General features: G+C 36.7%; 1 protein-coding gene across 6 annotated transcripts; it reads right to left on the reverse strand.

The window, feature by feature from the left end:
- Nucleotides 1–1,824: 1,824 nt before the first annotated feature.
- Nucleotides 1,825–12,135, reverse strand: LOC306864594 (adenosine 3'-phospho 5'-phosphosulfate transporter 2-like). Of its 6 annotated transcripts, none has more exons than XM_079408699.1 (10): nt 9,980–10,465; nt 8,980–9,204; nt 8,743–8,864; nt 8,319–8,473; nt 6,740–6,847; nt 6,498–6,595; nt 6,330–6,422; nt 4,017–4,128; nt 3,855–3,924; nt 1,825–3,652 (listed from the first exon to the last, which is right to left on the reverse strand). In XM_079408699.1, the coding sequence occupies exons 2-10, from the start codon at nt 9,190–9,192 to the stop codon at nt 3,502–3,504; spliced, it is 1,122 nt and encodes a 373-aa protein (XP_079264825.1). In that variant the 5' UTR covers nt 9,193–9,204; nt 9,980–10,465; the 3' UTR covers nt 1,825–3,501. The 6 variants fall into 6 exon arrangements, with proteins under 6 accessions (XP_079264825.1, XP_079264824.1, XP_079264826.1 ...); XM_079408698.1 differs by lacking the exon at nt 9,980–10,465 and adding an exon at nt 11,443–11,539 and having other exon boundaries at nt 2,444–3,652; XM_079408700.1 differs by lacking the exon at nt 9,980–10,465 and adding an exon at nt 11,673–12,135 and having other exon boundaries at nt 2,993–3,652.
- Nucleotides 12,136–15,569: the final 3,434 nt, after the last annotated feature.

The raw sequence follows: 15,569 nt of genomic DNA on the forward strand, positions 1-15,569 counted from the left end.
GAGTCCGGAGAAACTTGTGTAGCCTGCTCTGCTAACGGAGGTAGCCTCACGCTAGTGTCTGCCACTGGAGCTGGAGGCTGCTGAAAAAGACAAAAGGGGTTATTAGTAGCGGGAGGAAAATGACTGAGATGTGTGGGCTTGTGTTGCAAGTGGAGGCAGCCTCGTGCTTGCTTCTGCTGCTGTAGGCCACAGAAAAGTGGCTTGAGATTTTTAGCTGGACATGCTGGAATGTCCAGTTAGCCTGTAGCGTTGCCGATTTAGCCATTCATTGCACTACCCTAGTAACTTGTTTTTCAAGCAGCTAGCAGCAAATGTGGTGATTTAAAAATTAAAGTGGTAAAGTAAATCATTATTATTATTTGTTTTTGCTGTGATTGCTAATCATTTACTGTTGGTCCACTGTGATCAACTGTGAAACTTTCCTCTTCCACTGTTGGTTTTATCCACAAAACGAAAATTTATCTTATCCATCTTTTCTATCCATTTATTGAAATGCAATGTGCAAATTCATTACAGGTAAAAAAGCTGGTGAAAAATAAGGAAAGTTCGAGTAATTCCAGTGTGTATCCTAAGCACTTGCGCCATGGTTACATAGTGGCATTAACATCCAATGATGTCGCAACGTCCTTTAACAACTTTTATCAACAAATTACCTGCCTTTAGTGATTTTACTTGAGGATTATTTGGCAACAATGTCAGCTGTATTTATATCCATTTGACTTGATTACGTGCCACTTGTGTTTAATTAGGCTAAGTATCTGACGTGCTCCTCCCAATCTTTGTTAATAAAACATAATTTAATTTAGCATTTTAGCATTATTGTGGTTGTCATCATTAGACTGCTGATTGAAACACATAATACATAATTCAGAGACAGAAAACACCCTGTTGCGCCTGTCAGCTGCAGTATTATAGATTGACCCGGAGAAGCTCCACTGCCAGCAGGACATCTGCGGATTAAAACAAGGAAAGATGTTCTCACAGATGTTCATCTCCAGTGCCAGATGACCCTCATCAGAAAAAGTGGGCAAGCATGACTAAATTTCAAGTCAGTTCACACAGCAGCCATCTTGGCAACACCTCTAGGCATCTACTTTTTAGTCATGCAGTACAGATCCTACTCGAACATAAAAACATGAATATCTCCAAAACTGTATGACAAACATGTCAAAAACAACCATGAAATCATGTCAACTTTAGAGAAAATCTTTTCTCAACCCCGACACCATTGGTTCTTACGTTTCTTGCCTTTTTTCAATTTATGAAAACATGAGTGACATTTAAACGGTTTGCTTTTCTGTCTGGATTTAAAATTTAAAACACATGACTATTTAGAACATGGACTACTTTAATATACCATTATGGTGCAATCTTACTTTTTTTTTTTTGGAGCTTGACAGCCCGTATAAAGGGTTGCACAAATACTTATCCCTACTAGTAAACTTCAGAAACCCAAATGGGGTTTAATCAGGGCTGTCCAAACTCAGTCCTGGAGGGCCAGTGTCCTGCAGAATTTAGCTCCAACTTGCCTCAACACACCTGCATGGAAGCTTCTAGTATGCCTAGTAAGACCTTGACTAGCTGCTGCAGGTGTGTTTAAGGTTGGAGCTAAACTCTGCAGGACACCAGCCCTCTAAGACCGAGTTTGGACACCCCTGGGTTAAATCATTTGTCCTGAAGGCAGGACTTGAAGTGATCCATGAAGTGGACTCTCCACACAGTAATGCGTTACTGCTTAATATGAAATTAAATAATTAAATGAGCAGCCTTCAAATTTGCAATCAAGTATCAAAAACCTGTGCTTTTCTGTTTTATTATTTCTTTATGTTACTGTGAACTGAAATACATATTTCCATTTGCTAATTAGTATATTTAAATATGTACATAATATTCAGTAACTGCATCTAAAAGAAACCAAGGCCAAAAAATAAAAACGAAATGGACTAACAAAATAAATTGTGTTGTAAAGAACATTTGTGTGAGCTAGAAGAAAGTTGGCATGCACAATCAGTGATAAAGAACAAACTCTCTCAGACTGCTCTAGCTACATACCAAAAACTGTACATGAGTTTACTGGTGTAAATTCATGCTCATTTACACAACTAGTTACTTAAAGCTGGTGGAAATGGCCTTTGGTCACTAGAAGCTTTAAATTGAGCAGCTTGGACACTGCGAAACATGATTTTAGAATCCACAGAAATGTTTAAAACATGGATTTAGAATATGGACATAAAAATGTGTAAAAAAAAACAATTCAAAATGACAATTGTCATTTTTGTGTGAATTAACCCATATGAGTTTGTTTAGAGTTGCAGTCATTTCTGCCCTTCTTTATAAGAAATATAGTCACAAAATAATGACTGCTTCAAAAAGGTTTCCTAATGTTTTCATTTTTTAGAATAACTTTTTTTATATATTTAAATATTTAAAAAGTATATTGCTACGTCCAATGATGTTTTAATAATTTATAAAGCTCATAAATAAAAAAAAATCAGATTCTGTAACATTTCAGGCTTTGTGATAAGTTTGTATGGTCAGTTTTAAAAACGTAATGACATTCTGCTCAGGAAATCCGAATGACTCAGACAGCAGCTCGTCCTTTTGTGTATCTGTGCTAATGCTGTTTTATAACTGGCAGTGTGTCTAAGGGAGAGGGTGGCAACAACTGCACAATAATCATTTCCCTGAGGCTTTGAAAGTGTCGCACACTTGGCACACACAAACACGCACAAACCACATATGCGCGCACACAAACACACACACACACACACACACATGTGTGACGTTCTGCTCAACTAAATTAGGTCTAAAGCCAAGCCCTGTGCACAGTGTTTGTTTTCTTTCTGGTGCTATCTTATTCCAGGATTACTAATCAAACAGGCCCTGGGCGATCGCAGGGCCAAACATCTGAGGAAGTACTTGGCAGCCTTTCAACTCTCCATGCTGGAGCCAATGGATAAGAGACGCCATTATTCATGAAAACACTCCAGACTGTCTGAATCAACTTCCCAGTTTGTTTTTAATGTAAAAACAGCCACCCTTTCACCAAACAAACGGTTAGCGAATATGGCAGCTGATAAGTTGATCCTTTTCCGAATGTCAGCCCTTTAAACAGACAGAGTTCTTTTCAGCTATGCAATTGCAGTTAACTCAAAAAAATAAGAGTCCTGACTTGTACGTCAACTGTTGCCGTTGTTTTACGGCACATGCAGGTGAAATGTATTCATTTAAAATGTCACTGGCTCCCATCGGGGCGACATTCATTTGGACATGATTTGTTAAAAAAAGGAATTTTCTACTGAAACCATGTCCATTTCCAGTGCAAATCGTTGCTTTTTTGGCTTTAGTTTATGGTCCCTTTGATTCGAACAGATCCCCACGCTCCATGTGCGCCGATTCGACTCTGTGCGGTCATCTGCCCCATCTCGGACTCCAAACCACACCATTAGCTGATGTAGGACGTAGGAGAAGCCCATTAATTAAATTTTCTAGTTCATCCTCCTACACGTCCTGAGACAGCAGGCGCACCTTCCTCCCACTGAACACTCGTTTTCTGAGCTCTGCCAAGGAGGGAAGTTTCATTTTGTCTTTGTTTTTACTGTAAACATTAAGGAAGATGCCAAACACCACCAGAAGACCACCCCAGATGTACCTGCGAAAGAACCAGTGTACGTCATTCTCAACAAAATAGAAATATGTCAATAGTATTTTCAACACTTGACATGATATTAAAACTGACCCAATCAAATCCTGATGAATAAAATCAAATCTCATCCTACATTATTTGCTCAGCATCATTTCGTTTGGAAATACACCATAATATGTTATAAAAGCAGAGATTCTGGTTCACTTACTGGAAAGTGAAAGGTTTTGAAAAGAACAGAAATGACAACACAATAGTCATGGCTTTCCTTCCCGTAGTCACTGGAGAGAGAAAAAAGGAAAGTTAAGTCATTAATTCACTAAATTTGAATGACCATCCCAAAAATACTTTCAAAAGAGAGGGCTTATCTTACCTGTGACAGCAACCAGTGCTCCAAACAGCTTTATCAGAGCCAGTACGAATGAAATGCCAAAATATCCCGTCAGTGAAAATAAGAATGCATAACCGTATGTCGTCACTGGATGCTGAGTGAGTAAAACATACATTAAAAATGCAGTGATTTGAAGGCTCATGTCATGTAAAACTTCTAGATCCTGATCCTTTGAAATGAATGAGTCTTGTGCTTGTGTAAACATTTTCTTTAAATTTGTATGACAGTTTTGTGGTTATAGTTTTCATTTGGGTCAGTTAATATGAACCAGTAAATATGAAAATGATGATGCTGCTAGGGATGCACCAATTAAAAAAATTAGAAAAGCAATCACAACCACAAGTTCTAATTTATGACCATTCACATTTATATATCATACAACACACAAAAGAAAAAAAAAACTGACACTTGAACCAAATTTCTCATAGGCCATATTTCTACTGTTTTTGAGAGATTCAAAATAACTATAAAAAAATGCTAATTATTTTGATATTTACAGTGATTAACAAATAAACATGATAAGTATATTGCTATTGTAATAATACCACATTACAAGAAAAATCAAACATTTAATAATAATAAATATGAACATTATATTGTAATGACACGAGTACAGTAAAAATCAAGCATTTAATAAAACCGATAAATCGTTTTATTGTGATGATTTATAATGATAAATAATTTTATTATTTATTGTGATTATTCAATAAAAAAATAAAGTACAAATGAGTAATTGTAATAATACTACTGCACTGTAAAAAAACAAAAAACAAGTATTCAATAAAATCTAACATAAAAAAAACAAATGGTACAACTTAGGACCATGAGACTAAAATTTCACGATAATGATTTGATATATTGTATTTGTCCTATTGTTTGTAATTTGCTTTCTTGAAAATGAACAAAAATGCTCCCCAAATTCAAGACAGGCGGGGCAAAAATATGTGCCTGGACAATTAAATTTATTATGACTGTCATGATTGAAGTGAAATTTGAAAATGAATGAAGAGTGTAGATTGGATTTAGTTGTAAATACATTTAGTTGTAAATAAACATGCCAAGTCAGCTTCTGTTCCAATGCAAAGATGAATTTTGTTGATGTTAATACAATGTTATTGGTAATACAATAAAATTGGTAGTTTAACTGGTAATTAAAGTAATTGGTTAAATGTAGGTAAGGTTGGGCGATAATTCGATAACGATTATTATCGCGATATAATTTTCCTCGATAAAACGATATGAAGAGTTCGATAAATGTTCGCTATAAAGTTTATGCGCCAAAAGCGGACGAACCAGCGCAACTCATTTGAATCACGCCACGGACTGTTTATCCGCTTGGATCAAAGTCAAACTGCCGCGTGGCGTGAGCTCACTAGATGCGTTCACTCGGTCACGCGAGCACTAAACAGCGCTGTGAGATCCAGTGTGAAGCGCTTGAATTCAGCGATGAACACAAATGACTCTGTGATTTAAAGTAGTTTATAGCCAAACAGGCTCACTGTGTGCAACGAGAAAAAAAAACCTTGGTCAGAATAAATTTAACTGTATAAAATTGAGGTTGCTACAATTTTTACACGTTACTGATTTTAAAAATGAATCTTAACTCAAGCTACTATCAAATGTGCATTTCTAAGAGACAAAAAAGTGATTATGATTATTATTAATATTATCAGGCAACCCAAACCAGTTTCTTGATTTGAAACAATATCACTCATTAGAACATGCAGCAACTAAGAAATACATTTTTCTAGTTAGATATTAATTTTGTTAAGGAAAATTAATGGTCTGGTTTCTACAGCTTTCATTTTGGAGCAAAATTATGGCTTTAAACTTGAAAGAAACAAAGATTTGAAATTTATTGTGATAATTATCGATATAGACTGATATGAAAAAAATGGTGATCATTCTTTTGTTCATATCGCCCAGCCCTAAATGTAGGTATATGACATATAGACAACACAGATACATTTAATAATTCATAAACATTGCCATTAAAAAGGTCAACAATACCCTTGGAAATCAATTCCAGGGGCAAATATTGTTAATGTCTGATCCTAAATGATAGTGTGAACGATACATATATAGCTAACCAGTCACAACATATTTTATTTACATATAATAGTCTTAAGGGTACAGCATCAAAAACACCCTGGTAAATTCTAAGAGTCAGAGGAAGGGTGAAAAAACTGCCATGTTTTTGGTGCAAAAATCTAATTTATTACAATATGTGGAAATATATTTTTAAATTCAAAATGCGTGTGTATTTTACTGTAAAATATGTGTGTTAAAACCCACCTGAGAGCAGAAGGAAACAGCAGGTCCAAGCCCCCCAACAGACAGCTGCCCCAGCAAAATATACACAAAACCAATAGAATAGGAATATAAAACCTGCAACACATTGGCAACAATGAATAATATTCCTGCAACCATATTGTGATGCTATTAATTATAAATAATTTGTACCATCTCTGAATTGCTTCCGTTATGAAGTTTCATGGCTTTTTCCTGCACATTTCCAATAGCTGCATCCGCACAGAGGGCCAGAGATATGAGAATTACCCCTAGAAACAATAAACAAGAATACAATGTTAATTATTCAATTTTTTAAAATTCATCTTATGCAGACAGTAGATTATCATTAGCAAGACAGCTGACTAGATTTTGGAGCCTGTTTCTCACAGTCAATAGACTGAGCAGTCCTATACCTGTTACATTGAAGTTTGGGGCAATCTTGCTGTCTGCCAGTGTAAACCAGATCAGACCGAGACTCATGCAGAGAGCAGCAGACACGTCCGCAGCATTGTAACGTTTCCCTAAAAACACACAACATCAACAAGCTCCATCAAACCAAGAAACTCCGACATGGATCAACTCAAACACATCACAAAAGCCGCATAAACATGCATCTGATCTTCTGCTAGGCTGAGGGCCTTATCGTCTGGGTCCTTTGAATTCTGGCTGCAGGTTTGACACTGGCTGCAGGTTGGCTTTACAAAGATCTTTGAACAAGTTCAACGGGGAAGTGATGTCGAAGAGAAAGAGAGTGAGTTTTTGTCTTTTTCTGCTGGACTCTTCAACTCATCACAAGCAAGCATGTGAGGAGAATGAGTTTGAGGTTGGACGTGAAAATGCAAAGAACGAGAAAAAAGAAGCAGCAAGAAAGACCGAAGAGTGTTCTCAAACAGGTAGTAGCCGTGGGGTTGGAGGTGATGCAGCAGGTTGCTGTGCTTCACTTTGATTCGTCCAGCTTTGATGGGTTGGCATCTTGAGCGCATCCTCAACCAACGTCCCGCTGATCTCACGCACCAGCCTCAGGGGACGCAAGGTCCATGATGCCAGAGAAAAAAAATATAATTCTAAATATCCCCATAAAAAGAGAGGAAAGAGCTGTTGAGCTGGTTTCATTCTTTCTTGCTCAATATATCAAAACTCCAATCCAGTTGTTGCATAAGAAAAGTGAAAAACTCCACAACAACAGTTGCCAATGAAAGAAATGGCATAAGAACAAGGAACTTGTTCACAGAAAACCTATATTTTACTCACAAATTAGTCAACCTTATTGAGTTGAGTCAACAGAACGTTCAAAGAGGACCATCAAAATAAAGTGTTACCCTAAATTTCAAGCTTAGAATGACATTTTAGTCATTATTCACCCATAATTACTTCTCTGCTGCAGCTTTGAAATCTCCTGCTCAATATTTCTGAATAATCATATGATGCTAACTTTGCTGTTGGCATCATATAGTCGTAGACGACTTATAATAATAGTAGACGACTTATAATAATAGTGCAAACGTCATATGGACTTAATCATACTTTTTTGTTGTCCTTTTTGGAGCTTGATCACTACGCTCTCAATGAGCGGTTACAAAAATGATCAGTTTGTGTTCCACTGATTATAATAAATTATATTTGCTTTTTTTATGCAGTACAGTAATACCTATAGTAAAAACAGTTATATTGTGACATATAATTACAGTTTCTATTTTTTTAATTTTAGTACATTTTAAAATACTATATTTAAGTATATTTAATTTTTTTCTTGTGATGGCAAAGCTGAGTTTTCAGCAACCATTACTTCATGTCACATGATCCTTTAGAAATCATTCTAATATGATTTGGTGCTCAAGAAACATTTCTTCTTATTATTACTGTTTCAAAGAACAGCATTTGTCTGATATACTTTTTTTTTAACAATATAAATATCGTTATTGTCACATTTTCAGTTTGCATTGAATGGGAAGACATTGAAAGACTAACAATCTAGCACATGATCTGATGTACCTTGTATAAAAACTCCTCCGATCATGACAGGAATGAGTTTGCAGCACTTAAATATGACTTGTGTAGGGTAGTTCAGGTATCCTAAAGAAGTGTTGGATAGGCCCATGGTCCCAACTGTTAAAAATGCGATTATCATGTAGGTTTTGCATGGTATCCTGAAAAAAGAAAAAGAAGAAACATTCTATTAAGTTTTTTTTTTTCATTTTGTGAATACTAGTTTTATGATAATAAGTGTTTGGAAGTTGATATAACTTTAAAGTTCTGCAATTGCTAATAAAATAACATTTTATCCCCAGAAATTGAATATAACATCCATTTAAGAGAGGTATCAGTAATACTGCAGCTGGTTGCAAAATCCAGAGCGACAGTTTTCTATTATAACTGAGGGTTATTTTTTTAATTTGTCAACAGCCCCAAAAATTACCTCCTCCTTTTGTCCTGAGTAAACTGCAACTCCACTAAACCAAACAAGGAGTAAAATCCAAACTGCACTAACGTCAGATACCAGCCAAATGGCTTAAATCCCTCCACTGAGAATATCAGCTCCTGAAAACACAGAGACTCACAAGTTAGCAATTCCACGAAGGAAAACACGAGTTTAGCATCACTGCAGACACAAATATAAAGTCAACGATCACTGAGCAATGGGACAGAATGTCACCTGCAGGTAGCCGTAGATGAGGTAAAAGAGGAAGACGCCGGCCACACAGATGAAGAACTGTGTCGGTGTGTTGAAGCTGCTCAGGTTGATGCCCAGCACTCTGAGCTCCTCCACAGATTTGATATGAGGTGACATGACCTCTGTGGATGATGGCACTGATATGGAGATGTGCTTCCTCGAGCTGTAATTCCCAAGCCCAGATTTACCACTCATGTCTGCAGGCTCCTGAAATTCAAAACAATTCAACCACAATCTGAATCCACTGTCTACTGATATAATATTTCATAGAATGTGGGTAACCACATAGATGATGTCATTAACATACTATTTATTTTTTCCCATACTCATTCCAACGGCACCCATTGATCTACATCTTGGATGGCCTGAGGGTGAGTAAATTTCATTTTTGCGTGAACTATTGCTTTAAAGCTGAGCTATAAATGTTTGTACTCAAAGTTGAAATGAAGTAGAAGCTTGGACTAGGAAACGGTATTTAGTACATCACAGCTGGGATTGTTTGCATCAACATTTTATAACCATAAAGCAAGTTATTGTCACTAATATAAAATCTATTTATATAGAATCACCTGTCAGTCGTTTTACTTAATTTACAATCAATTGATTACATTGATGAGGTAACAGCAAGTTTACTGTAGTAATTATGATTTAGAGAAACGCTTTTCAAATGAAAGTTTTCATGCACATAAGCATACTTATAATAATGCAAAACAAAGCTTTTATTTCTGTTGTTGCTTACTTAAACTCCTACACACAACACATATATTTAGATGAGGGAAAACCCCCTTATATGAAGTAGTGGCAGCATGATTGTATCACATTTAATATACATCATGGTACTGAGTGATGTGTATATAAACATATTATACAATTTATATATTATTGAGCTCAAAAATATCCAAAATGTCATATGTTACTGGTATAATTTGTTAATGTCTGTGCATTCACAGTGTACCGAATTACGAGAAAAGAAGAATCTTACCCGAATGACTCAGATCAGAGTAATTGAGCAGTTTAATGAGATTCACATTGATCAGATGAGACTGAGGAGTGTCTGACAGCTGGAAGAGTGTATCACACTGATCACACAACCCGATAAACGACGCGTCTCGGCACTGACACGCATGGCAGGCTCAATATGTTACTTTATCGTGCAGAATGAGCGTGAGATCAGCGTTTAAACACGAAATCACTCCCTCATATGGGATTTAGAAGAGATAAAGAGTGTTAGCGGCTAAGCTAACTCCTGCTGCTCTGCTCCACTTCCGGGTTTTAAGCGCTCGTCTCAAGGTGATACAGACATCCTTACATCGATGCAATCGAACGGAACACAAAACAAACCCTTCATCCATAAAGACGTATGTCAACGTGCAAACAATACGATTATTCTAAAGGGTTTTGAGTTGTTCTGTCTCCCGGCAGCAGCCAACAGCTTCCGGTAAACTCTGACCTCAAGACACACGTCACTGAACACGCACGTGAACACGCAGCACTGACAATTATTTATTTATTTTATTTTTTTGTATCAAATTTTTACTGTATATTCTCATTCTACATATTGTAGTCTATGTTCAATATTTTTCTGTACAATATGTTGGAATGACTATTGTTATGTTCATTGGCTGTAATATGACTGACATTTAATAATAATAATAATAATAATAAATAAATACATGGATAAGCAAAATATAATAAAACAACAATGCATTTTTAATTAGGAGTCAATAAAGGGGGTTTATATTATAATTCATCATAAGCACATCATCATTTTTGAAGTATTGATTATCATTTGTTTAACCACAGTTTTACTACAAATGACATGGTTCAGCTATGGTTAGTGTTACCATGGTTAATTTGTGGTTATCATGGTTTAACTATATTAACTGTTTTATTTGTAGTACATTTTCGTAAGGGTGGTGCTGTCTGGTTCAGCTGTGCTTATATGAATGTGCCTGGATAATATACTTTTTCTGGTGAATCTTCCATCCTTGCATATTTTTTGTTAATATTTACCTCAATGTAAGGCTAAGGTTGCAACACAAGTTTTTAAAATTTATATTAACATTAAGTAATGCATTTTAAGGTAATGACTTCACTGGATGGACATTCGCTAGATATGCTAAAGCTAACATTCCACCACAAACAGCATGTTACAAGGAGTTCTGTGTTATCTAGATGTAATTTATGACCTGGTAGTATATCAAAGCGCTGGTGCACTCTTTCCACACACCCAGAGGGATGTAGCCTACTTTCCCATCACCAAAGAAGCACACACTCTTAATGCATAGTATATAAGCATGCAAATTGGGACATAAAACAAGAAAATCCGTCGTTAGAAAATATTTGACTCCTGCTTTCCTGAACGATTCTCATAGATTTCTGAAATAAGGACAATGAAAGATCACTTTTGTCAATAAAGCAAAAGAACAAATAATAATTTCATACCTGCTTTATTTCTTGTGTTGGTTTCATTGATAATATATATATACATAACGTGCGTTCTGCTAAAGTTTTCCTGGCTGAACTGTATAACCTGTTTGTCCAGACTGACAGGAGAGTGCGTTTGGTGTATTTACATCCTTGTTTTGCATGCATGTGAATGAATGTCATGCAAAAACCAAACAAAGTGATTTGGATCAGACCTTTAGATATCAACAAAAACACTACATACTCACCCTTGTCCACAACCCATGATGTGACCGAGCTACAGCCACGGACGGTCCATCTCTGGTGAAGGGTTATGATCCTATCTACCCCTCCCCCCAGTTCGCCCAGCCTCTGTTCCGCCCATTCATTTCCTCTGCTTCCCCTATAGATGACAGAGGCCTTTCCATCCACCGCGAGAGGTTAATTCACTCACGGACGGCATTATTTCTTTCCAGCCCCTTCCACAATATAAAAATTCAGAGTGGACAGGCCCATCTCTCATCCGTCTGAGATTTGATTGGAATGCTATTGCCTCCTGTCCCGAGGAGCCCCTGCGCTGGCTTGGCTGCACTTTATGACACTAAATAGCCAGGCTACAATTTTTCCATCTATTCAAAAAATTCTCTTAATAACTCATTCTTCCGGACGAGAGCCCTCACTCTCCTCTCTCTGCCGAGGACAGGCTCGTCCCATTTACGTCCACAGGTCACCAGAACAGAGACCTGGAAATGTCCAGAATTCAACGGGTTAATTAATCTCCAAATTTACTGCCCTTTCTCTGCCGCCCATTTGCCGAATCATAGTCCCGTGGAGAGGCCTGTGCAATATTTACTGCCTGCTAATAGTATTCAGCAATGCACAGAACCGTCCACATGCATGCCACCCATCTAACTTTACAAGTGATCTCATTTATCAACAATGACGGATTTGTGTAATGACTTTTACTTTTTGCAGCCCTTCACACCAGATCCTTCTAAATAATAAAATGGCTATTTATTGATTATTCAGAAAGGTACATATTCCCATAATGGTCTCAGACCAGATCAAATAACCAGTAATAAATAAAACATTGCATGCGGAAGGAAATGCGGTGGCTTTTCAAAGACCGAAATCTGGATCCAATGAGACCTGTATAGCTCAGCAAATCAGTAGGATCTTCTGGGAAAGTTGAATGGTTGAGTGATTCTGTGCATGGATCTGATTAGAATTCAGATGACCCAACGACTGTTGGGATCATGGATGAGTCTGCAACACATGTGAGGAGTAAGACATTATTAAGGAAAACACCAATATTTTAAAGGAATAGTTAACCTAAGTCAAATTTATTTGCATAACACTTTTTTACAATACAAATGGTTTCAAATTATATAATAATGTGAATGCACAATATGTATGCAGATAAAGTTGTATAGATATATTATGCAAAAAGCTGTGCGCCGTGTTCTCACATTCTGAAATTTTGAATATGCAGTGTATTCTTCTAAGTCTCAGCTCTAATCTGCTGAATGCGACTAAGGCATGGAATTTTAAGATATTATTAACATCAACATGAGGATTTTTAGACATATATACTGTATGTATGTGTGTGTGTATTGTTATTATTTTATTTTAGTATACCTTTTATTATATTATTTAATTTTTTTTATATATACACAATAGCATGATAGCAGTATGGAGACTAACGAATTAATATGTTTCCTAAAATGAACATACAAAAAAAAAAAAAAAGACCAAATTAACTGTAGAATCTATATAATTAGTTTCTCCACAATACAGCTACTAATAAAAGATTTGGAGCATACGGTCAGAGCAGTGGCTCCTCTCTTCGTCTCTAACTCACTTTCCCACATGAAGAGTGAAATCACCTCATACATCTCCGGCCATTCTTACTGTGCCACCTTCAAAATTGAAAATACCAAAGGAGAAATTACACTGGCGCCCCTTTTATGAAATAATCCTCAAATTTATTTGTTATATAACGCTTCTCTTCTCAACAACTGGGGAGAAAGGTCCTTTGCAGAAGGAACCCTTTAATGTTGCCCAATCTCATATTAAATTGGAGGTTTCTTAATAAGCCATTTTGGCTGTGTTATCCAGGGCTAAAGGGCCGTCTCTGTTGTCCTCTCCCTGTGCTTGTCTGAATCCTGCCGCATGACTTGGGAAACAGATGGTATCGGCCCAATATTACTTCTCAAAGCGCTCATATCCTCTCTCATGTTGTTTTCTTTGATCTGCTGGGCTTCTGCTCTCACTCTTTTTTGCGAGCCTGTCTCTCTCTCTGTCCTTCTTTCTTACTCTTAACTATTTGAGGTCAGCACTCACTCAATCAGGAAAGCTCGGCCGTGTTGATATAGCTCTTCTAAGATGGACTGTATTGACTTAATGTATATTTTATGTCTTTTTGATCAAAAGAGGAAATGACAGCATATCCTAGACAACAATGAAATACTTTTTCTGAGCTGTCTAGATTGACATTTTTCCAGACTATTATGATTTTTCCCCCTCAGTAACTCATAGTACAAAAAATATATTTTTAAATATAAAAAAAAAATATATATATATATATATCTAAATACATTTTAAATTTAAAAGTGCTAGACTGTATGAGAGTTTACTCTAATCTTACTGTAAAAAAAAAAATGCAGTGCCTTCATTGCTGACAAGTCTCCATCGGTCCTTGAAAATATTGAGGATCTTAAACCACTAACCACTAACCTAGTCGCCAAACCACCAGTGAGTTTTCTGAAAGATGCTCTGTGTTGTTGTAGTCTCTTGGCACTAAGAGACTCGTGGACATGGATTCATTCACCAGAACACAACGCAATAACATTCTCTCTGCATAGACACCTGTCATATGTCATACGAACCTCTAGAGCTCTGCTGATAACCCCTGTCTTTTCTTTAAGACTTTTAGATGGAACTTAACAAATACTCAACATCAAATGCTCCCCGTTCGGCTGCATCATAAAATAAAATGAAATCCAGCTTGCAGCTTCTGGTGTTCTGTGAACTGTTTCTTGAGAACAACCAGGAGGGGGAAGCAGACTTCTGCCGAATGCTCAATGCTGCAAAAATAAAGAGCAATTAAAGATGAAATTTGAGATGATGGCAGCCAGGGGAATAATGTTCAGAACAAAATTCTTTTAACATTATTGAATAATATCACATGAAGACATTCCTTTTACCAGTGACTTACATGCTTTAATGTGATTTAAATTAAGACGATCCTACAAAGACAATAAAAGTTCAATTCAAAAATGACATACAGTATGTTATGTATACTTCACATGATTTGTGTTTATTTGTTAACGTTTAATTTATAGTGTACTCCATCTAATGGCCTAAATTAGAAATGTGGAATAATCAGTGACCTTTTGCTTCCATTGTTTAGATATGATTCAATGTAATATTTAATAATATTTATTTTCTTTCTGCCCATGCAAAAGTCATATTGCTACGTCATATTTTTGGAGTGATTGGGGTGCTGTGCAGTTGCTGAGCATTTTTAGTGCATTGCTAGGATGTTTTGGGGGAGTTGCTTACTGGGTCGAGCCGAAACAACTGTGTCTAGATATGATTCATGTCATTTCTTCAATGTACGTTTTGAGGATTTTTGGAAATTCAAGTTGCTTACAAATGTAATATAACGCAAGCGGCACAGTTTGAGCTATAATTCATATCTGTAGCACAAACAGTATGAGATGACTTTCACCGGTAAGTTCAATACTTGCGAAATAGCCTGCCTAAGCAAACACTGCTAAATATGTTGAAATGTGTACGTGTGTTACTTACTCTTGTACAAACACAATAGTAAGTATCAAAATGTTTTTACACATGCTTATTGTAAAATCAAAATATAATACACTTATCCACAGCCCAGGGATTATCCACACAATGACACATTGTTAAACTGTTCAAAGTGGCAATGGAAGTTTGTTTAGTTTTGCCCCGGGCCATCTCTGTGTTCCCGGTGACTAGAACGCTCAGCTGTGTGACGTCACGCTGCTTTAATGTGGCTTTGATTGACAGCTGGAGGATTGGCATTTTGGGCTGGAGGGTGTATGGGGGGGTGGGTCCCCTCAGCTGGCACAGCGGGACCTCAGAGTTTGAAGACGACTGATTTCATGAAAGACTCTCTGGATGTC

This window comes from Barbus barbus (assembly GCF_936440315.1).
Source record: "Barbus barbus genome assembly, chromosome: 46".
NCBI classification, from domain to species: Eukaryota; Metazoa; Chordata; class Actinopteri; order Cypriniformes; family Cyprinidae; genus Barbus; species Barbus barbus.